This window comes from Acinonyx jubatus, chromosome B3 (genome assembly GCF_027475565.1).
Source record: "Acinonyx jubatus isolate Ajub_Pintada_27869175 chromosome B3, VMU_Ajub_asm_v1.0, whole genome shotgun sequence".
Lineage (NCBI taxonomy): Eukaryota > Metazoa > Chordata > Mammalia > Carnivora > Felidae > Acinonyx > Acinonyx jubatus.
The window spans coordinates 36,915,308-36,940,522 of NC_069386.1; the positions used below are offsets into that span (position 1 = coordinate 36,915,308).

Sequence of the window (25,215 nt, forward strand, 5' to 3'; positions counted from 1 at the left end):
CAACTCTGGGGACCCCGCATTACACGCCCACCTCTGCAGAGGTGCTGTGTACACACAGCGGGAAAGCAGGCTTGGCCACCAGCCCTTTTACATTATGTGCAGAAGCACAGTCAGGAAACTAAAATGATCCACCTATGTAACTTCGAGAAGACACCAGCAATAGCTTTCATTTTCTCTTTTACTCTCTGGAATGATGGCTTGCCCTGCAGCCCTTGTCGCAGAGATTTATGTGTGACCGAGGTCAGATCTTCCAATATCAGTTGACAAATTTTCTCTTTACATATTTACTGCTTTCCTAGCTTGTGTTATTTTCTCTTAAGTAGAAGAAGGAAATATGAAATTAAATGATACGGTGAGCATTTTTAAAGAATACCAGGAGTGTGTGTGTGTGTGTGTGTGTGTGTGTGTGTGGTGTTCCTGGCACTACACTTGAGCCTGCAATGTTCAACTCTATTCTTTTTTTTTAAATTTTTTTTTTAATGTTTATTTATTTTTGAGACAGAGAGAGACAGAGCATGAATGGGGGGGGGGGGGGCGGGGCAGAGAGAGAGGGAGACACAGAATTGGAAGCAGGCTCCAGGCTCTGAGCCATCAGCCCAGAGCCTGACATGGGGCTCGAACTCACGGACTGCGAAATCATGACCTGAGTTGAAGTCGGACGCTTAACCGACTGAGCCACCCAAGTGCCCCTGTTCAACTCTATTCTTATTTCACACACATTTTAGGAACGATAGCTATTTTGCAGACTCTCTTTTCAAATCAGATGCATTAAGCTTAACCCTGCCTAACATAAACCAGGATTATGGTAAACTGGGACTTTTATATTGTAAATGAAGAATAATGACCTAAAACTTTTTTTCTTTAATGAAAGTAGCTGCAGAGATGATCTACTTCAGTCTACTCATTTTGCTGTTAGGGAAACTGAGGCTTTGAGGGGCATAGTGCCCAAGATACAGCCCGGGCTAGACCATAGTGCTGACTCAGGCAGCTGCTTGGTGTGGAGAAAATGCATATGCACTGGAGTCAAAAAGCCCCCTGGCAGTCAGACCCCCATGGTCTCAGAAGCTCCCTCCCTTCACTGGGTTCAGGGCTCTTGATTACAAAGTGAGGGGATGAGCCAGAGGATAATCCAAAGAGTCCTCCCAGGCAGAGCTTCCCATTCAGGTGCCATATTTTTTCCTACCCACGGGAGAGCTGGTACTGGCTCTGATTGACTGGTACAGTCAATCTTATTTTATCTGGCACCGTGTGGGGTGCTAAAACTTAGGTACACACCACCTCCAATCTGCTACAACTTTGCAAAAACAAAGTGCCCAAATCTCAAAAAGGCTTCAACAAGAGAACAGAAAAATCATTTCCACATGACTACAAGCTAAACACATATTGCTTAATACCACTAACTTAAAATAAGACTTCCTAGGGGTACCTGGGTGGTTCAGTCGGTTAAGTGTCTGACTTCGGCTCAGGTCATGATCTCACAGTTCGTGAATTCGAGCCCCATATCCAGCTCTGTGCTGACAGCTCAGAGCCTAGAGCCTGCTTCAGATTCTGTGTCTCCCTCTCTCTCTCTGCCCTTCCTCCACTCACGTTCTGTCTCTGTCTCTCTCAACAATAAACATTAAACAAATGTTTCATAAAAAAAAGGTAAGATTTCCTAAACAAAGGACTGGGTTTTGTTTTTTTTTTTGTTTTGTTTTTGAGAAAAAAAAGAGAGAGAGAGAACAGGGGCATCTGGGTGGCTTAGTCGGTTAAGCATCCAACTTTGGCTCAGGTCATGATCTCATGGTTCATGAGTTCAAGCCCCACATGGGGCGCTCTGTTGTCAGCACAGAGTCTGCCTTGGATCCTCTGTCCCACCCTCTCTCTTTCTCTGCCCTTCCTCTTCTGGTTGTGTCTCTCATTCTTTCTCAAAATAAACAAACCTTAAAAAGTATTAAAAAAGAAGAATAAAATGTACCCTAGTGAACCATAAATGGGAATTCTGACAAACTGATATTTTTAGATATTGAATGAATGCACGAGACAAAATAAATGAGTAATATATATTATTACTAATAATACAAAATTAACAAGTATAATTCACTTGTGCCATATCTCTCTTGTTTATCAGCCTCTGTCCTTGTTCAAGTTCTTATCATGCCTGGAAATCTATTAGCGTATCTTACATAGAACAAAACAAAAACAAAAAATAAGTCATGGGTCTTATTTAAACAACAATTAATGACTTAAAACAAAAATAAGCTGTCAGATGATTTAACAAGGAGCTACTCGGTGGGACACGAGAAAGTCAGTAGGATTCCCAGCTTCTAAAATCCACTCCCTGGCACTTTCTCTCTGTTGCCTTTAGGAGGGACCAGTTTTGAAAAGCTCAGACTAGATATCCCTGAATTTCACAAATAGCTGGGTGGGACAGAAAGGCTGTAAGATGCCTAGAGGAGGGCTCAGCTCAGATGGGACCAGACAGAAAATCATCACGGCCATAAATTAGATCACTTGGCTCTCACTGCTTCCCGAGTATCAAGGACGATGCATTTTCACACAAAACACAGCAGCTGGAGCGTCAAGGTAGAGTGTAACATTATTCATTTGCTGGGTCTGCCAGTCAGTGAGCAGGAAAGAAAGGACCTGACTGCCAGTCTACACTCTTTTATCCCTTGTGTATTTAAAACTGACATAGCTCATGTCCTACTTCACATAGGGGTATAGGAACCCTAGTAAATCATCCTCTGGGCACATGGAAATTTTAATATTCAGGCCTGAATTTTGTAAGAAAAGCAGGGGCTCACAAACACATTTTAAAATGAAACACGTGAGTTATAAAATGAATCTTCTCCCTTAGCCTTGCCAAGATGTCCATTGAGCACTTTCCTCACAGAGAAGATTTTTCCTTTCAAAGAAAATACACTGGCTGTACCAAACTTTTCTTTCTTCCCCCCAAAAGGGTGGTCTTATTCTAGAATCTAGTTTAGAGTATCAGTTATGTATGTGGGGGGCAGGGAGTGGGAGGGGATGTGGCCTTTTTGAGAAAGGCCTATTGACCATTCCATTGTTTACGGTCAAATAAATGTGCTATAACAAAAGATTTTTAAAGTGTCAAAATGTCTCAAAGCGTTTTTCTGGAGCTATCATTTAGTCTGCATCTCTATTAACTTCAATCCTCCACAAGCGAAAGAATCCAGAACGATGTTAGAGGTCACCTGGTCGGACTCCTTGCTTCTGACTCTGGAAGAAGACTTCCAGGAATGGGATTCCAATGATTCCATCCTGGGTGGCTTAAATTGTCAGAAAGTTCTTTCTTATTACGAGTTCAAATATGTCTCCCTAGGAGATATACCCATGGTCTGGAGCTGTAGTGATTTAGTGGCAGCAACTCACATATTTGAAGATGGCTGTTTCTTCACGAAGTTTTCTTTCCCGAGTGAGCATCCTGTTTTCTCCTTGAGATCATCTGCTATGATTGATTGCCCTCTGTTCTTCCCCCTTCTATTAGTAATGACACTCTGATAACATTCCCCTAGCCCTAAATAGCCCATGTACTTCACATCCTCACCTACTTCATCGCCAGCTTTATGGGCAGGACATGTGGTTCAGGCTTAAACTAGTCCGCAACAGCTAAGTCCCCTGGGCTTGGGGAAGTTAACTGATCCAATCAAACTGAAGCCTATGGCCTCTTGCTGCCTGTGGGGAAGAGAGGTTTGTTATTCCTTTCTAACTGGGAAGCAGGTGGCCCGGGAACCCCAAAAGCCATTCTTGGTCTGTGAAGGAAGAAGCCTACCAGAAACAGAGCCAAAAGTGACCTGTTGAATCCAGTTCTACCAAAAAACCCAGGAATACTTGGCTTTTTGACCATGGATTTCAATTAAGTCCCCTTGTGGTTGAGGCAACCTGAGTTGGGTGTTCTGTTACCTGCACCATAAAGCTGCCTGGCGGAGGTGAACATGGCTTCACATTCTCCACCACTGTGACCACGTTTCTCGGAATGTGGTGCCATGCGTGTGTGTTCCTCATAAAGTGTGACACCCACACCTGAACACATGCCTCGGAAAGACTGGCTCAGTTGCCTTGTCCTGGACATTATATGCTACTCAGGAGGAGAAACTCCTGGCAGCTACACGTGCCTTCAGCTTTTGATAGATAGCCATATCACACAGTTGGCTCAGTGGAGAGGAACAGACGTGTATAAATCTTGGGCTGAAAAAGAATTACTTCTTTCCTGTACTCTTCCATTTGGGTTTCATACTGACAAGGTATTCGAGAGTCAAAATGAGTACACGATTAAAGCAATTACAGAATCTAGACAAGTCTGATGGAAGTTTCTACCTGTTGCCTCTCCCCTGCATCAGACAGGAAATACATTAGCCTTGTATTTGTTTGGTTGAGGAGAGGCCTGTCCAACACTCAAGTAGAATCACAGACTCTCGGGGTCTGAAAGAATCTTAAAGGTTTTTTAATCTGACCCACCTCTGTGTGATCCCTGAATCCCTCCTTCATTACACTCCTGGCTCACAGGGCTTCTGTCTGGATGCATACAGTGATGGGGACTTTATGTCTTCTGACTGTCTATTCTCTCTCTTGTTCCAGCTCTACTTTCCTGACAGTGCAAATCCACGTCTTTTCTTACATGAGAACCCTCAAGTATCTTAAGACAACTATCACATTTCTTTGGAAGCTTTGATCCTTCAGGTATTAATGCTGGCAGGACAGAGGGGAAATATGGACACAGAAGAAAAGGGGACAAAATTACAAACTGAAAGCTTAAAAATGTGTATTGATTCTTAGTTCTTTCTGATTCTAAAATCTGTTAGGTCAACATGTAAAAAAAGTGAAGTCAGGCTAAATCACTAATTCATTGATTCACATCCTTTTTTTTTTTAAGTTTACTTATTTTTAGAAAGACAGAGAGAGGGAGCATGAGTGGGATAGTGGCAGAGAGAGAGAGGGAGAGAGAGGATCCCAAGTAGGCTCTGTACTGATAGCAAACCGTGAGATCATGACCTGAGTTGAAATCAAGAGCTGAACACTTCACCGACCGAGATACCCAGGCACCCCAGTTCATGTGTCTTTATCAAGAACTTACTCTACGCCAGGCACTGTATTGGAGTCTAGGATCCAGTGGATGGATAAGCTGCGAATGCTGGTCCACAAAAATGAGTGACTTCTTTAAGGTCCCTGAAAGTTAGTGACAGAGCTAAGACTTAAATCACAGGGTTTGCATTCTCCTTAAAATGCCACTTAATTTTTGGATAAAATACAATTTGCTAGATTCAAGGTGCTGTAGATTTCTAAGACAGTGTCCCCAAAAAAGGGATGTTTTCAGGCATTTCACAGAATGCTTTCTTTGTGGGCTAAGACTCTATATATTGCTGCCTTTTTTTTTTTTTTTTTTTTTTTTTTTTACCATGATGCCATTTGACAACATTGTTTGGCCTGCTGATATTTTGAGATAAGCTGCAACTGTAGCTAATACATGCTTTATTTCGCATTAGATCATGACCTGAGCCAAAGTCGGACACTCAACCGACTGAGCCACTCAGGCGCCCCCTGCATTATTTGGCATTAGAAGGGAAAGAATCTTGAAATAGAGTCACACATAATCATGCTAATTAACATGTGTCTTACTGGTTTGGCTGTAAACGAGATTCAAAACAGGATTTAAAGAAAAGAAGTCATGGATCTAGAATGAACCAAACGGGGCACCTGGGTGGCTCAGTCGGTGAAGTGTCTGACTTTTGATTTCGGCTCAGGTCATGATCTCACAGTTTCGTGAGTTTGAGCCCCATGTCTGCCTCTGTGCTGATGGTGCGGAGCCTGCTTGGAATTCTCTGTCTACCTCTCTCTCTGCCCCTCCTCCACTTGGGCTGTTTCTGTCTGTCTCAAAATAAATCAATACACTTAAACAAAAAAAAATTTAGAATGAACTAAACAAAAAGTTTGATTCCTGTTTCAGAGATGCGGTTCATACCTCTCATAGTTTGATTTGGGTGAAATCCAGTTCAATAAAGTCCAAGAGTGTACTTGGGAGATGGTGATGAGAAAGGTAGCTGAAGGTGTGGACAAGAGGGGAAAATTGCTCATACAAGATGAAAGGAGACCACAGAAGTATCTAGCTCAGCATTTTTCAGACCCTGGTTACCAAATAACTCAAGGTTTATGCAAGGTATTACTTAGACACATTAACAAAAATTAACAGACAAAAACAGAACTGCCTGGTATTTGTGTGTGCATGCATGTATGTAGGTGTCTGGGAGTGAATTCCCATCTATTTTATGCCCTGTCTTCCCATGTAATTCTGCAAATCACTGACCTAGGACACCTCTATCATTTTCCAGATGAGGTAACTGAGGTCTGAAAAGAACTAAGGTCAAACAACTAGCAAGAAAAGCCAGGAACAGAACTCAGGTTAGCTCTGTGTGTGTAGAATGGGGGGAAGGGGGACAGAAACCATATTCTTTTTTGAGAGGTAGAGAGAGAGAGAGTAAGCAGGGGAGGGGCAGAGAGAGACAGAGAAAGAGAATCCCAAGCAGGCTCTGCGTTGTCAGTGCAGAGTCCGATGTGGTGCTTGATCCCACAAACCGTGAGATCATGACCTGAGCCAAAATCAAGCATCAGATACTTAACCAACTGACTCACCCAGATGCCCCCCAGAAACCTCATTCTGACAATGATTTAACTTGTCACTTGATGGGTGTCTCACTTGCTGCCTCCTGGTCCTCTCTGCCCCGAGTCATCGAGCGTTTGCAGGTGCCTGGCTATGGAGGCAAAGGGGTGGAGGAAGGCCTTTCACTGGAAAAGTTTCTTTTGTTTACTGTATTTTGCCCAACTAGAACTAGGGCTATAGTCAAGGTCTCCCCATGCCCTGAATAGTGCTCTTTGCAACCTGTTTCTGAACAGAAAACAAGACAAGCTTCATTAGCCATTTTGGTCTTTCTTTCCTCCTCTGACCTCCTTTCCTCCTAAGACTAGCGTGTTCTCCAGCTTTTCTTTCCCTTTCTGCATGGCGGTGATTATCTGTAGACTTTGACAGGGTATGGCATAACAGAGTCCACGCTTGGTTCGAATTGGTTGCCTCAGTTTCCCACAATTCCTTGGAGCTGACACCCTGGCTGTAGACATAAACAGACAACTGCCTCCTTTCCTAGCTCCTAGCAGCCCTTGGGACCCTCTTTCCACCTGGGGTGTCCTGGGCAATCTCCAATCCTAAATCGAATCAGCTCTTTGCTCCTTTTAGGCAACGCATTGATTTTTCAATGAACTTAGCTTGTGCACTTTATTGGCACTAAAGAGGGTCGGGTTCTTAGCATCATTAACATTTTAGTTGAGGAAGAATTCCCAAGCCCCCCAGGCATTAATCCAGAACTGTTAAAACATCTGAAAAGTATTCTGTGCTCAAACAAAACCTGGCCACGTCCGCCTCCTTTTTAAGTTGGATGCCAATGAATCCTGAGCCTCAAATCTACCCAAGTTTTCTATACTGAATAGTATAAGTAAAACACTGGTATATGATAAAAGTTGATGTCTTTGTTGCTGTTGGTATTACTGCTATTGAGGACCACTTTCCCCTGAGGGATCTGTACCCATCAGCAATTACCTGGTAGGCATGTAGCATCCTGGGACAGTAATTTCTATCTCTGCAGACACACCAGTTAAATGCAGCACTTGAGTGGATGGTCGTGTACCATAAAAATGGCCATTTGGGCTCAAAGCCTCTGGGTGTCTTTCTCCCTGCACCATCCCTCTAGAGTGGGAACCAGTCTGACCCGGTAAGTTGTCAAACACCTGCTCATCCTGAGTGAGTCACTGAATGGCTATCGGAATCTCATCTCCTCCTTTATAAAGTGAAAGAGTTGGAACAGGTCACTGTAAGATCTCGTCACCTTCTGAAATTCTATGATGCCATGAAGTAGCAGACAGCACTCAGAGAAACCAAAGGGGGAAAAGTGGAAGGGCTCTCAGACCACAGAGCCCAAGAGGGAGGGGAGACGGCAAAGTTGCCACCTGAAAGCCAGACTGGGCGCTCGGTTCCTTACTTCAAACTTCAATTCTGTTTCTGGGCTAAGCTGATTATTTAAAAATCATAGAAGAATCAGGGTCCCTAGTTACTGACATAACAATCACTGGGTTCTGTATATAGTTCTATATATTATGATTGTGATCGTGAATGATAAATTATAACTCAAAAAAGAAAGACTGTAAAGGAAGGCTCTTGTGGGATCAGAAAAGTAATTCATTTTAGTCCTACCTGGTGTGAGACGTGAGACACGGTCATATATTTTCAGAGTTATATAGGTAAATCCCTAAAGTATTTCCCAGAAATATAAATAATACTAATATTACCTAGCTCTTGTTTACCTTCTTATATTTTTCAAAGTGTCCTCTTAGGCATTAGCTCATCTGATCATGACAACCCCCCCTCCCTAGAAAACGTCCTATGATGTGCCAAGGCCCTCAGAGGCATGTACCAGCTGACCTCAGGGGCAGAGATCTTAAAACGTAATCATTTCCAACCTCAGGCTGGCTCCCAGTCATCTCAGAGGGATTCATGAAATTCTCAATCCCAGTTTCATTACCTGGTTTTTGCTGCACTTGCCATCTCTGTCCTGACACACCCCTCTCTCCTCCACCACTCTGCCCTCCTGTCTCTTACTGCCCTCCCAGTGCTGCTTTGAAAATTACCCAGGGAAATTCCTAAACAGGTAGGGAAATGAGAGTAACAGTAGTAGTAGTACCCTAGTGAATTAAAGTACTAGAAGGATACTGCATACAACATGCTGCTTTAGACCTTTATCTTTTACCGGATGAATCTCCTGCTGATGAGAATGCCTGGAAAGTTCTTTCCCTTCTTTTTAGCCTCACAGCCTCAGCTCAGGCATCACCTTCTCCGTGAAGCCTTCACAGCTTTCTGAACTGAGCTGACCTCTTCTTCTGGAGGGCAGAGCACACCACCTCCTGTCTGGTTCCTTTTGCATCAACTGTCATTTGTTTGTTTTATATTTTTCTCTCCACTAGACTAGACTCTTTGAGAGCAGGGACCACATCTGTTTCCTTGCTGGACTTGCGGTGCGTAGCACAGTGCCAGGGCAGAGTAGGTGCTTGGTGACAAATACATGTTGAATTCAATTGAGATCTACGTCATAGAGTAGTTTAGAAGGTGCTATAAAAATCAAACCAACATGGGGTTAGTGTTTCAAAAAAGCCAGGGTTCACCAGCCTAGCTGGCTAACTGCATATACTTCAATCGAGGTATTAACAAGTAATTTATCTTTAGGGAAAAATGTCATGTTTCTAGGCTACCCACTCTTTGGGGATTTTCTTTATTCCATTTCTGCTCTATTTCAAAGACACACTAGGAACCTACTTCCTATCTTTGCAATAGGCTAAGCCAAGAACATTGGGAGATCTCTTGATAAGCATGAGATACATAATGGGAGAAGAATCCGGCACAGCCACATTCAAAATTCCTGGGAAGCAGCATATGTATGTAAGGGAGCATCTTCCTATCACTTAGATTTCACCTCTGCCTTTTGTGGAACACGAAATCAGACTCTGTATGGCTTTAAGTAACGCTCTATTTTAAATGTCTATATCCTAAATAACAAGAATGAAATCAATGAATTAAAACATGTAGGCTAGAAACCTGTTTAGCAAAAAAATGCACGCACATTGCTTTTGGACTCTTGCCAACTAAAGGTGAGTACTTGAAGTCTGGGGTAATTACCCATTGTTTGTTTTTTTGTTCTTTGACTACAGACCTCACACAAAAAAATGGATATTTATGATTTTATAGAACCCTTGATGTTCTAAACTTCAAAAAGTTCATGTAACAAGGGATAAACTCCAAATCCCTTTTTTTCAAAGAAGGTCAACTTTCTAGGTATTATTTTGCAATTCTACATTGTTCTAGTCATGATCAGTACATTAGTACATAAATAATAAAATCGATGGTCTGAATTTAACATTGAATATAAAACAACATTCAATTATCAAAATTAGGATTAGTAATAGCACAGTAAAAGGCTTTTAAAATATGAATAAAATAAGGTATAAAACTCAGAATTCCAGCATTATCTTTTGAAAAGTGTTTAATATTTTAAAATAGTTTTAAGAACATACGCTTTCTACTCCATTATGAGACAAATGCTCTATCCAGAGCACAATTTATTACTACAGAATAAATGAATGTTTAAAAGACAGTCTGTCAATTGAAAAAAAAAACCACATTAAAATAGCAGGTTTCCAAGCCAAGTTAAACAAAATATTTTCTCCTTGACAAGCTGCTTACATTTAAATGAAAACAGGGCAAATTTGGTCAATAATATGGATTGCATATAATAAAAAGGACCTTAGATCATGTTAATACAAGGATCAGAAAGCAGTAACTTCAATTAAAACCACCCAATTATTTAGCAAACTTTCAGATACAGCAAATAAATTAATCTGTTTTAAATGAAAGTGCTCAGATAAGTAGCTTTTTGACCTATGAGCAAGTTTCACTAGCAGCAATCACAGCAAAGCAAGAATCTGCTGAAGCAAGGCAAAGCCCCCAAATCAAACAAATGGTATTAGTAATCAAAAAGCATTTGCACAACATATTTCCTTGGTTAGTAGCAGGGAGTTCTGAGCAAACGCCACCCTCAGCTCCCCTCATACTTTGATATGTAGTGTATACGGGATAAAAACACACACATTCCTTTCACCCACACAAACAATCAGGGTATATACTGCTTTTAAAAACAGGGCATTTCATTTCTGTACTATCCTATGAAAAAAGCCAGTCGTTATACTATTAAGAATGCATGTCTTTCACTTAAAATCCTCTATCATCCACTTATGTTTAACTTGTACTGGGATTTAAGAATGTCTCTTTATTGAGACAAGTAATATGTCATCATTTTGTTCAGCTAACAGGCCTGACAGACCCTGTCTCCTTGAGTTAAGAACAGTAGATCTCTATTTCGTACATTGGTGGTAAAAGCTGGCAGAATAAATGAGAATTAGCCAATTGGTAGTAAAGGTTTTTAATCCCAAAGATCTAGATTTTCCTTCTACCTTTGCCTTAATTATTCTATCTGGCCAGATGATGGTATATATTTTTTTTTCAAGAAAAATGATCTCTATATATTGCAATAATTTATCTGAATGCCATTCTTATGTATTTTTAACAAATAACGTCGCTATTCACTTTATCTCTTATGTTTTTGATCCTTTTTACTACTTATCATCTTCTTTATTTGAAACAGATTTTTAACAGATAATCTTGATCGTTACAACAATATCTTGCTTGCATTTTATTCAAATAATTCTTAAAAACAGCTTAAAAAGCCGTTTGGAATAACATCAAGCTTGCCATCAATCAAACGAAAAAATTCCGCTGGCGGTTGTATAAACATCAGATCAAGTCTGATGTCTTCAAGGATTTCAGAGTGAACCATAAAAAACTCCATTAACTTCTGACAAAGAATGCAAATTAATCACAACATGGGGTGAAATGAAATTAAAGGCTCTTTTCTAATCAATGACAAGGCAGGATGAAATATTTGTTACTCTCTCTGCACTCAGACTGCCTGGGATGTTTGCACTTCCCTTGCAAAGCCCCAAATGTAAGGTGTGAGTACAGATTCACCCACAGTCGCTGTTTAGCCCTCCCACCCCCCCCAGAGCTATCTGCTTACAAGTCGTGGAGATTCACAAAACACACTAATCATCTGAATCTCAGGTGCATCCAATTTGTTATTCACACTCTCCCATGCCAGTGAAAAGCCTGGCGCAGACAGATGCACCAGGAACCCTAAATGACAGTTTTGGCCTCCGGAAGTACGATCACTACAACAAAATCTAGTACAGCCTCCAGGTGAAATGTCTGGAGCTCCATATGGAGCAGGGAAAATTAACAACAAGATGAAAATCACTGCAGCAGCGGGGAGTCGGAATTTTTGAAAAAAAAAATGAAATTTAAAGATGAAGAAAGAGAAGTAATAAATTAATGGGGTGTGAAAACATTCAAAGCTTTACAATACCAGGGGCACTATTTGCTCAGATTTTTTCCCTTTTTTTAACTTCAGGTCATTTTGATGTAATTTATTAACCAAGATCAGGAATTGTAGCCAAAAGAACAACAACATTTTTATACATATAAAAGTACTTTAAATACGTTTGTATCTGTATTTTCTTCAATTTCCTGTGGCATCCTGCTTACCAAATCTCCAAAATGTCAGAGCTAGAACACCCTCCTGAGAAGTCTCCTTAATGGATTTACTATCGTCTCAATGCAGGGCACTACTGTAAAGTTTGAATGAAGGGTGACAATTTTTAGCAGGCAATCTTTTTCAGTTCTCCTCAATTATGGTGTCATTAAACAAACCACTGCCCACCATGATGTTTTTTAAGTCAACTGAATTTGGATCTACACGATTAGCTCTACACAGCTCCAGTCCTTGTCCAGACCTGCACATCTTTCCAGACTACTATTAATGCTAAAGCGTTCAAGAAATGGATATGCTACGTTTGTGAGATGTTTAAAAACACAATTTTTCATGATCCCGTTGCTTCACAGGCACGCAGAATTTAATGGCACTGGGGTCAGGGAGAGCTCTGGAGCCCTCTGGATCCTGCTGTGACTCTGCTAATCACATGGTAAGAAAAGCGAAAGGCCTCTAGGGAATGGTCTTGTCATCATCTACCACGGCATGGCCCCCGACATGCAGCATCTCTCACCTACACACGAGGCCTCCTACGGTGGAGAAGGCAAATCAGGAAAGGACTTGGAGGGGCTCAGCGGGAAGAAGAGTAGTACAAACAGCCAAACAAATTCGGAGTACACAGAGCCCACTCATTTGGTTTAGTTGTCTGTAAGTCCTACATCTATCTGACTATACCCATTCATCCCTGAGGCAAGGTGCCTCACCTCGCCAAGCCTCAGTCTGCTCCCCTGGAGGTTGGGAAGAACAGCCCCTGTAGGTGGGATGGGCAGCCCGAGTCAGATAACAGGACGTGACCTGGAGCTCGATGGCAGAAAAGAGTTACGCGAATCCACGACATCGTTGTTCTTCCTATTATAAGGTGTAGTAACATTAACACGCCTGAGCATTTAGAGTGGCTCCTAAACTTTTTTTCTGTAGAGTCCTAAACTGCATGCCAATGAGGCTCTCCAACTTAAAGGCCTAAAGGAAACGAAACTAGAGAGTGCTTCCAAATAACAGATAAAAACTCAAGCACAAAACAATGAAGTCTATATAGAATAATTATCTCAACAAAAATCCAGTCCTTTAATTTTTATGTTGGTCCCAGGCCAGAGAGTCTCCCTAACATCTTCCTGACACCCTTCCCTCATCTGCATCCCCACTGGAAACACACACGGTGTCACCGGCAGGAAGAGGCAATGCTAACGACACTGTCAGCAAGCAGCACTGAGGCCAGGTTGGTAGAAGTCTCAAAGCTAGACTCTCCTCTCCGCTTTCCTCTCTACTCATTTTACGCTCTGCTCCAGTTGTGGCTGGCAGTTGCCGAGCCCATCCTTTCGCGACCTTTGATCGACTATTAGAAATTCCATTGTGTGCTACAGCCCAACATTAGGGCCAGTGGGATGGCCCTCTGTACTTCTGCAAGTGGTTTCCTTATCCATAAGCCCATTACGTCTGCATACTTGCTCTCATCAGATAGAAAAGACAAGTATCAGGATCCTCATCCTAGAGTTAGGAAAATGAAGCCCCAAGGAGTCACAAAGCAAGAATTAAGGCCTGTGGTGACTACAGTTTGTGGTGGAGCTGGGTTCTAATTCTCATCCTTTGGTCCAGAGGTCTCTCCAACAGGCCCATCTTCTCAACTTGCCACTAGTGACGAGCTCGGATTTGATGCCCTGATCTGACTTTGAGTTCAGAGTAGTGATGTCCTGGTCCCACCTCTGGCCCTGACAGAAGGGATGCCAAACTATGTGATCATGAGAATATATGAAAGGTTTTCATGTGTTCAAGGACCAGATCAGTGGGCAACTATTAGGATGAAGCAGTTAGTCCTCGGCTTGGTAAACAGAACACTGCTTTGACTGGATGGCTGTTTATAAAGTAAGGAGTTTCCTATCCCCCGAGGTGTTCAAGCAGAGTGTGGATGTCTGCTTTCCAGAGATACGGTACAGAGGTTTGATTCGATGATGTCTGAGATCCCTCCCAATCCCGATGTCCGTGATTCACTCCTGCCTACTGCAACCCTGCTGCAATTCAACAGTGCACATATCAACCATTCTGTTTGCCCAATGTAAGGGGACACCATCTCACGGAGTGGCTGGGGGTTCAAATGAGATACTATGGGCCAAAGAGAAGGTGTTATTCATAATCCAGTGTCAGAATACTATGAAAATAAACATTGTTATCCACGTGCTTTGAGGGCAAAGGGAAGGGCAGGTACCGTGTGGCTACAGCACCCTTTCCCAGTCTGAAGTCTCCAGGGCCAAGCCTGTGAAATAGATGCCAACTCCACCTGACGTCATTGCTGATTTTAGCAATGAAGCACACCAACTTCTGATGAAAGACGTGGGAAACAGGCCTGATGGCATCAAAGCTGCTTCTATTATTTCAAATGAAAGTCCCAATTTGGTGACAATATTCGATCACGATTCAAGGAATACGGTTTTCCCTCTGACTCTGGCATAAAGGTTATTGCTAACAAGGGAGCCCAGCACATTAGAATTTTCCAGCTTCTACTTGACTGATCAAGTACACACACACATACTTAAACAGTTCAAAAAAAACAGAATTGCAAAGGTGTACAGCCTCTTCCCAAATCTGACCAGAGCATTCAAATGCTTCATTCGTTAAACGCAATAGCAATCTGTTTCTTACACTCATCACTTACCAAATCTCACTGGTTAATTACTTGACACATTAGGAATCTCAAGAACATAGCTACGTTCTCAATCTCTGGCACTTTTACGAGATGGCTCACAGGTTTTTCTACCAAGACTTCTCTGAGAGATATACTGTAACAGGGTCTTTTCATTTACAGAATTTTAGGGGATTGTATAAATTGGCCAAACAGTGAATTGTTTAAAAATTACCGACAGGATAAGAGGCTTACCAAGATAAATATTCTAATGAGCTATAAATCCTGAAAATGTGATTTTAATTTGATGGGCTACCTAGAGCTAAGCAGCAAGCCTGTATCCACTAAAATCTGACTAAATGCTAGCATGCATGCCAAGCGATTACATTTTAGATTTCCTCTTTAAGGAAAAGATTATGTTTAAACAAAGAAGCCTGCAGATTTGAAAAGTGAGTCTAACACTCTTGAACCTAATAACTTAGGCGATGTCTCCCCCACTTATCTGAGGGCTTTAACAGTAAAAGAAAGAGGATACAAAAGAGACATTTCAGCAAGTGAAGGGTCTTTAAATGTCCACATGGGTACCAGGAGAATTCGCTTAAAACAGCTTATAAAGATGGCAGAGTGAATGAGCCCCATCCTATTATTCAATAACCATGTTTGTGATGCATCTGCATAATCTAACCATGCATAAATTAGTATGTGTAATACAACACTTATTTGCATAATAATAGCAAGTTAATAGATGCTTAAAGAGCAGAGACCAACACAACCTTTAAATCAGACATGCCTCCAGGCGCTTTGGCCTGTACAGACCAAGATGCCAGAAAAACAGGGAGCACCAACCAGAGGAAAACAGTCAAACCATTCATTTTTCATCCCTCTAGACATTTCACTTATTTCCCCCCACATACACGGGGGAATCATTTTCAAACCACAAAACACCTTTATAGTTTAAGTGCCAGCACCCTTCCAAATAAGAATCTTAAAGAAATTATAAAGATGATCATCAGTAACGGTAACATAACGGACAGTTTGCTTTCTTACAAGTGTGGACAGCAAGAGTCAAATTTTTTAAAAAACAGTATGTTCAGAATCACACCCACATAAAGCTGGGGGCCTATCTGCTTAGCAAAAATAATGATCCAGATCACATATTTCACCCTTCATCTCAACCTTTTAATTGAAATAATTTTAATTGGATCTAAAGGCTCAAACAGTATATCAAGAAAAGGCTGTGCCTCTCCTCTAACCTCAGTATGAGCACATGGCACTGGGCTAGGATAAGGAAAAACACCACCAATGTCACACAAAGGAAGAGCGCGATGATGCCTTTCAACCTTTAACAAAGAGGAGAAAAAAAATCTGGTGTTTAAAAAAAATCAAAAATCAATAGAGACTTCTAAATGACTCCTTTAAGATATCACTTTTCAATTTAACAGGACAGATTTATTTGTATGTGGCTCAAATGTTCACAATTGCTCCCTGCACCTTCATACATAGGAATGAATGTCACAGTGGCAAACGGCAGTAATGAACAATCTTACCTGGGGATATGGAAACCTCCCAAGAGCAAGCTGGGAAAGGAAATAATATTTGTCTAGTTATAGATTTGCATGCAGGGCAGATCTCCTTAAGACAGACAAGCACTAAATTTCAGAACTGTACCCAGCAAATATAAAAAGCTCACAACCTTGGATGCAGGAACTAAACTATTGCTGTAATTACCTTAAGAGTTGTATTTAGAATGGACGTTTTCAATGGGCAATGTTGCATCCCTGATAAAATATTCCAATTTTAACAACTAAACATTACCATTATGTGGTTTCTCTTAGGAATGTTCTCAGCTCTATGGGCATGATTCACATTCACATGTGTGCGACAATATTCATTGAGACAGAGATGTAAAACTAGAGGAGACTGTTGGTTTCTCCTCTTGTAAGATGGAGACACCTTCTTGTTTCCCAGCCCTTAGTTGTGTAGAGTTTTTAGCCACAAGTACACACGCAGTGTTATAGGATATGGGGAATGGGCCACATGAAATAGAAATTTTTGCCATTATTTTCATCAATTTATTAGTTTTTTCATTCACTTTCTATCTACTGTTAGGAATAAAGAGCTACCATTAGTAGGAAAGGGCCGATTCAAGGCTGGGAATTCAACACTATAGGTCAAAGTCTGAAATTGGGGACACGAATCTTTAGAGAGCTTCCAATTTTGCTTGATTTGTAAATTGCCATGTGTTTCTAGGCCAGTCACTTAATTTTGGTCTTGGAATTCTCACCTGTAAAAACCAAATGATTCCACCAGGAACAGGGTTGATATAAAGTAGTAAGATCAAATTTACCAAATACGCCATAACATATTTAAAGAAAATAGTAGCAAAACTTTGCAACTTCATAATGTGGCCCATTCTCAGGCCTGAAATCTTCTCTGTATACTTGTAACTACTTTCGAAGTGGAATCGCTGTATCAGGGAACTGTGAAGCTGGAATGAACCCATGACAGTATCAATCCATTTCACAGATTAGAACCCAAGAGCCCCACTGAAAAAGTTTCTACACAGTTAATGAGAAGCTAGGGCCTGACCCTAGGCTTGCAACTTAATCCAGGTTCTTTCTGGCATTTTATATTGTTCTTCTACATCTTGAGACGTTGTGTATTTATTTAAAAAACACAGACACCACGGAAACATTTTTGAACTCTTTTGGAATTGTGTTTAGAATCATTTCAAGTAACAAGAGAACATCTACTTCATTTTGCTAGAATCGCATTTTATCTTGGACTTAAAATTCTGCTCCCTGCGCTTTTTGAAAATGTAAATTATTTGTTGACTAAAGTCTGAATATTACCAAACCCCAAAGCCACTTCTGAAAAATAAATAAAAATAAATAAACAAGATACCCTTACTAAGGATAGACATGAAAATGCTGAAGTTAATTTTCAAAGATCTAAAACCAGTCTGAGCAAGAGCAATGTAACAGGAATAAACCATATGACTTAAAAGGTGACTACTTTGAAAAGGCCAACACTCATTTGGATGTATATTTTTATATGTGTATGTGCGTGTGTTTTGCAATGCCTAGGAAGTTTCATGACCTTATACTCATTTCTTAGAGCTCACGGATTTTCAAGATATAAAGTTATACTACCATTATTCACTTAGTAATATCATTAATCAAGAGATTAGTATAAAGTATGGACAGCAAAAACAACACAAGAAGGTATGATGGAAAGAGAGTGTGGATGTGAAACTCCCTTTCACAGTTTTGTGTGATTATGTTTGTTGTCTATACACTGGCGTTTTCGGGGAGGCATCTGGATGGCTCAGTTGGTTAAGTGTCTGACTCGGCTCAGGTCCTGATCTCGCAGTTTGTGAGTCTGAGCCCCATGCTGGTCTCTGTGACAGCTCAGAACCTGGAACCTGCTTGGGATTCTTGTCTCCCTCTCTCTCTGCCCCTTCCCCCACTTGTGATCTGTCTTTCTCTCAAAAATATAAATAAACATAAAAAAATAAACTTTTTTTAAAGTTTATTTTTTAATTTATTTTGAGAGAGAGAGAGAGAAGCAGGGGAGGTGCAGAGAGAGAGGGGGAGGTGGAATCCCAAGCAGGCTCCATGCTGCCAGCACAGAGCCCAATGCGGGGCTTAAATTCACAAACCGTGAGATTGTGACCTGAGCTGAAGTCAAGGGTCAGACGCTGAACCAACCGAGGCACCCACGGGCCCCACTATATACTGTTTTTAACTGGGAAGGAAAGAGACTCCGTTTTCCACTCCCCCCTACACCAATCTTACCCAATACAGGCCATGCATGTGCCTGGCCAAGGAGAGTGTGCACAATGATCTTGGAGGAGTCACTATGGTCTACTGCAGCAGAGATGGTAGGCCAGGCGTTTGTACCATTCTGTATTGACCTGACAGGCACTGACCGCTCAAAAAAAGCTGTCATCTATCATCGCACTCATCTGTCGATTACAAGGTTTGCATGTCCTTCCATTTGGAATTAGAAAACTACTAAGAGGAGGAGCTCTCATCTAAAAAAGCTAACAATAAGTAGTAGACAACATTTAGAATATTTTATCTCAAGTCTTTCTATAGGCACCGTGCCACTCACTCGGGTATACGTCCAACATGTCACTGAGGACTATGGAAGAACTCTGTCCTCTGTCCACATGGCTTACTGGCAGAAGAACTTGCCCACTAACATGTGGTTAAAATCTAAATTAGCTGGCTGGTACCAACACTGGACAGTGCCTCTTGTGGTTGGAAGAACGAATAAGCAATGAGAAATGAAACACTTAAAAAAAGTGGCATAAAATGAAAAATATGAATTCTTTCCACTTCAATACAAAACTTCAAATTCTCAAATCATTGTTGTTCTATGGAGAGGCCAGGTCACGGTCAACTTGGGACCGTGCACTCATCTACTTGGTGGCCTCTGTCATGACTGGTACAATATAATGAGGATGGCTGATAGCATTCATTTACCCTATAAGATACCACCATGCAAGAGAACAGAGAGAAAATTCAGTGCACGCTGGTCAGCTGGGAGCCCCTGGGTACCAGTCTGCTTGGAAACAGGTGGCAGTGCTTGAACTGGGGAACTCATCATTCTTGGGACTGGCTTTGCCTTGTGGGTACTTTCCTGACACCCTACAAAATCTCAGTCCTGTCAAGTTCATTCCTGGGAGAACTGCATCTAAGATATCTTGCAGCTCTGACCTCCTTGGAGCCAGAAGACTGAGAATGATTCCTTGCCCTTGACCAGAGCAGAACGATCGTGTCCTCTCTTGCCTACTGTCACTCCTGGGCTGCTCCAGCAGCGGGCCCAGGATTCCAATTCTGCACCAGTGAAAACTGGCAGTGGCACTATTAGGCTGGTGCCAAAAGCAGTCATTTTAAGGCCCCGGGAGAGGCAGCTGCCCTCCATGTATGTCCCTGTCCTTCTAGGTTTAATGCAACTGCAGTGCTTTTGCTCCACACTCTCTGTCTTGTGGCAAAATAGAAGGAAATATATAGCCAGGCCCTAGAACCCTTTTATCAAGTTCAATTAGGGGAAGGTAAAAAAGGAAAAGGGCTGTTAGCAGATATGGCTGCATGAAGAACAGGTTCTTCATGAGGCTGTCAAAAGTCAAAATAAACACTGAAGCCTTATGGGGAAGAGGGAACACATATGCTATGAGTGAATGTTTCAGAGACAGACGGACCTGGGGCCATTCTGTATCTTTTACCCCTACCGGTCTATTAATCTACTTGCATTTCCCCAGTTTTTATTGTCAAGGTATTATAAATTAGGAAACTTACAAAAGAGAGTATGTAATCTTCTCTGAAATGGCCTGCAGATATGTCACTGTACTAAATGTGTTTCAGATTTAATGAAGCTTTAATGTCCTTTTTAATTTTGCCTGTTTCTGTATCACCAGGGGTCGGGCAAGGCAATCAGCACTCAAGAGGGTGGTTTGGTTTAAAACTAGGAAAAAACTCATTTGCTTATGAGTTGCACTGTATTTTCTTAATTAAATTTACTGAGTAAAATGGTTTAAGTTCAGCCAACCAATGACCTTTGTATGTAGATTTAGATTTATAAATAGGTTAACAGTTAAAGGAAAGGAAAAAAAAAAAAAGAATCACAACAAAGCAAACAGATTAGGACTAAGCCAATAGAAATCTTTGCTCTCTTCATCATCTTTACAAAAGCAGCATTTAAATATAGGCAGCTTAAGTCCAGTTTAAAAAAAAAGCATATTGAAAAATGTGGATGCGCTTAAGCGCCAGCAATTCATCAAATGACTCTCACATCCTTTTCATTCCCAGGAGGGGAGCGCCTTGTATTGTAAAAGATTTGGAAAAGCTTTATTTATTTTTGGAGGATGGAGGTAGAGATGGGGGAGGGACAGGATTCTATTTAATGTTAAATTAAAAAAGTGCATTTTAATTCCAAATACTTAAGATTCTGCAAACTGCTAAATACTCTGTTCACTGTGGGAAATGCACTATATAAAAGGTAGAAAAAGAATGCTCTGAAAACACCTACCACTGGGAATACATTTAAATATCAGCAAACCACTAACACTTCGCTGTAAAACTAAAACCTCCTTAGTGTCATCTTATTGATCTTTGATATGTCCAATCAAAATCTATGGAATACTCACTCGAGTTAGCAGCATTTTAATATGTTGGATTTTATAATTTAAACAACAAATATGTAGGTGTGATCATAACGACTGCCAAACTGCAGAGCAATTGCATGATAGAAACATCTGTATTTTAACAAAAAGGTAGAAGATACTTATTTACAAAGCCAACAAAAATGGCTTCTGTTGATAACAAGAATAATTATGGCCATGGAGTCATAAACGATAGAGAGCAAAAATATATTGTGGCAAGAATGCAAGAGCAGGACACAGACTCAAAATGTTTTTGGTGAATCAAGTTTCTTACCTAGAATATCAACAACGTGGGATGGGTTTTAAATTTACACTTATACCGAAGAGCCCTGGAATTTTTTTTAATTCTTAATTTACACGTATCCTATGTTTCTTGGCATAACGGCAAATTGAAAATAAGCATTTTCAATATAGCCAGTGATCTAGCTGAAGGAGGACTTTATAGACTGAAATGTTCTAAAATTTGTTCTTAATTACCTTGTGCACATTTTACACAATTAAATTTCCATCTAAGGATCTTGCATTTAGATTGTGCACTGCAGTTAAACCTTCATTTTATAGAAATGCAGCAGCTACTGTGGAACATTCAGACACAGGAAAACTTTTAAAAAATCAGACTTAACTACTGGATTACATAAAATTCCCTAGGTGAGATTTCATCCCAAGACCAATTTACACAGTCCTAGAGAGAGAGTTTAAATCATCTGAAACTATGCTGGGAAAGAACCATAATAAATATTAAATACCTCAAAATCTACCCTAAGATTTTACTTTTCTTCCCATGTATCAATTTCACTATCCTCTTACTGAATGGTTTAGAAACAATCCAAAGGATATAACAGCAATTTACCAGTGTTAAAGTGCTTTGGAGGTTAAACTGACAACAAAGAACACAGAAACACAAAGCGTCTTGAAGTAGGGTTTCAATTAAATGTGGAGGATTTAGTAATGCAGGACCAAAAAAAAAAAAAAAAAGAGTTACAAATTAATTTAATCTTCTGCCTATAGTTTGCAGCTGCACTCCAAAGTGTCTAGGGCTTAAGAACAAAGCCTTGAAAGGCCTCAGAGTGAGGAAAGCTTCAATTTTTAATGTATAACGCCATTAGCTGATAACTTGTGGAATCTGCGACCCCTGCGGAGGGGCATAAGTGCGAGTAACAGAGACTGATGAAGTGACATATTTGTTCATGTCTCCAACTATGAGGAAGAGGGTTATTACTAACACCATCAGGCCCAACAGAAATATGCCCTAATAACCTTAGGGACCTTCCACGTTATCAGTTCTCACTACATCAAATATATTAAAATCAAAACCTAATTCACTTTAATTAAAGACAGTTTGTTTTTCTATTAGTGTTTTAACTTGTGTGATATTATAATACACTGCAAATTAAAGATGGCATAACAAATGTAACGAAAGCACCAAATGGTGTGTACCTTCCCACCCCTGCTTGGGGGAAATACACGCTTATCACGGGGGTCTATTTTAAGGAAATTGAAGGACACCATCATTAAAAGTGGTGTAGAAACATGGCACGTTGAAATGAATATAGTGGGACCGTGCATATCTTTTCCCTATTCAATTTATACTTTTCACATAACACTTTCCTATAAACTCTAAGGATTTCCTTAACACAAACAGAATTATGGCCCAATGGAGGCACCAGAAGCTTAATTAATTTGCCCAAGGTCATACTGCAGGTTGGTGGCAAAGCTTGTTAAATCACTAAGAACTGTGGGCTCTACAGATGTTTTTGGCAATGGCAAAGGACCCTGTCTGCAAAGGCCTCAGAGACTTCTAGTGCGGTGGGTGAAGCACGATAAATAACTCATTACGGCTGTACAGAAGTGCCAAGTGCTCCTGAGAGCTCGCAAATAACGTGTTTTCTTTGTGTAGAGAGAACCTAAATGTGAGGTTCCCATCAGGAGTGCTTCTTAACATGTGCCAGTATTTAAAAAAGAACTACTCATCCTCACTAGAGTCCACGGATAAAAAGTAAATTTATTTTAACTTAAGGAGGCCAAACGTGGTAACACAAAGAAATAAATCAAGCATTTCTCCATCATTCAGAAGGTCCTGCCTTCTATCCCACAGATTACTAATAATAATGGAGAAAAGACAGCATTACAAATAAATGTTTCCAATACAGTGTGGGCTTTTTTTTTTTTTTAATTAGAAATGGGCTTATTACAGTGGACACTTAAATGGGGAGAGGGCAACAGTAATTCACAAGTACAATATCCTAATGCTGTTCCATTAATTGCTTTATTTGTTTCACGGTTAAAAATGATTGCTTGCTGTAGCCTAACCATGAATGCTGAAAAGCATGATACATTGAGGTCTCAACCTGGGCAAACTGTACCTAAACTTACACTTTATTGCAGCTTAGTTCACAATCTTCACCTAATATAGGGGTATATCCCAGTGCAGCAGGAGGATAAATCATCCTGGAATATTACTCCGGCAAAGTTTAGCTGTGACTGGAGCATATGTGCTTTCGAGCCACTGAAGCAAAGGCCCATAAAATACACTAATTACTGGAAGTTATGGTCACTGAGTGATTGATAGCGCTCTGCAAGGCAACTTCCTCATTTTCAGCTCTTCTGACGGGCTCATCCGCCACATAGCAATTATTAATTCATGACCCACCCCTCGGGCACTAGTACCTTTACCTCTAATTCTCCTGCTACCAAACTACTGCTACAGCTGGACACTGTCTTTCTTCATTCTGATGGCCGGGTAAGGATGATAAAAAGTAGATTTCATGCTAAACGCTATTGTTTTGAATCTTTAAACGTTGTTCGGTCTTTCTCACCCTGCTGTCCCAACACATAAATTCTCCTTCCTCTCCCCTAATGCTAGCTCACTTGCCTCATTTTCCTTTGGACTGTGCGTGTGTGTGTGTGTGTATCAATCTATCTGTCTATACTACTTTACACCAAAAACTCCGATGGAATTATTTTTTGTGTGAATACTATGGTTTAGATGCAATATATAATTTCACCAGGCCATAGTAAATATGAGGCGGCCGATTAAAAAAAAAGGAAAACAACCCCTCCTCTCTTTAAGGAGACCCACTTTTGTAGCTTTGAAAGACACTGTCGCAAGTTGATTTCCATCAGTACCTTTACTCAGAGCGATGCTAATGAAAATATCTGGATACATAACTAAATCTCTAAAAGTCACTGAGAAACAACTCGCAAAGGTCTCTTTTGTTGGTGTTCTGTGCACTGAAAGGAAATTCAGTGAGAAACTCTGAATTAAGAAGAGATAAAGCTCAGTCATGGTGGATGAAAGCAAACAATTTATTTTTCTAATAGAAAAAAAAAATGAATGCTTTTCAAATGTTTGCACAACTCCAACTCAAAATGCAATACTGGGGGTAGTTGTCCTGCCTGGATTCTGAGATGGTGCAACAACAGATGAACAGATGGAATTCTAAGTTACTCATCCTTTCTGGGCTTGGTTCAAATTATTCCTCCGCTCCTGCAAGGAGTTACTCCCAGAAGACAACTTTGAAGACAAAATTCCCATCACTCCCTGTCCATACCATTTACTGGGCAGCCGAGCACATCCTCTACCTGGTGACATTTCCTACTGCTCTACATCTTCCTGTGTTTCTAATGCCTGGAAAGTTTTAAGTTTTGTTTAAGGGCAAACTTGAAGTCGTGTACGTTTATATGTTCTCCATGATGCCAGAAGTGGTATTTTGCAGTAGGTTGACAATAAGCGTTTGTTGATTATGATAAACCCCTGATGGTGATGTCTTCTAGAGCCTAGCCGACCTGGAAGTGCTTGGATTAGTTGTTTCTACGCTGCAATTCTTTAATGAACATAGTATACAAGCTCTTTAGTATTATGGGCTGATAGTCTTAACTGACAAGGCCCTCTTACACATCACTGCTTAGAATAATCACTATCACGTATTTAAGCATTATGATTAATTTAAATGGCTTATTTCTTATTAAAGACTTAAGGGCTGAAAGAAGGGAAAAAGATTAGAGTTAACTGCCCCCTAATCCATCTCATATACTTAATTCAATAACCATTTTAATCTTCACAGTGAGAATTAAGAAATGACACCCTTTCAACACGGTTGTAAAATGCTGACCTGTTGTCCTCTAATAGTACACAACTTCAATCATAATAGCCCCTAGAGAACTAGCTCTGGGTTTGGTGGGGGTGGGGGTAGGGTCCTTATTTCTAAACTGCTCACTGGAGTCTTGCAGCTGTG

At 40.7% G+C, this 25,215-nt stretch overlaps 1 protein-coding gene across 11 annotated transcripts in view; it reads right to left on the minus strand.

Annotated features, from left to right (window-relative positions):
- MAP2K5 (mitogen-activated protein kinase kinase 5) overlaps positions 1-25,215 on the minus strand; it is a 269,517-nt gene that overhangs the window by 68,248 nt on the left and 176,054 nt on the right. For 6 of the 11 annotated variants that reach the window (XM_027067608.2, XM_027067611.2, XM_015078411.3 and 3 more), the window contains exon 17: positions 16,359-16,388. The exons of 4 other annotated variants lie outside the window; for them this stretch is intronic. In XM_027067608.2, coding sequence (XP_026923409.1) covers positions 16,359-16,388 — 30 coding nt within the window. Of the gene's footprint in view, positions 1-1,670; positions 5,170-16,358; positions 16,389-25,215 lie in introns of those variants that run through there. One more of the 11 variants, XM_053223827.1, reaches the window with a different exon arrangement.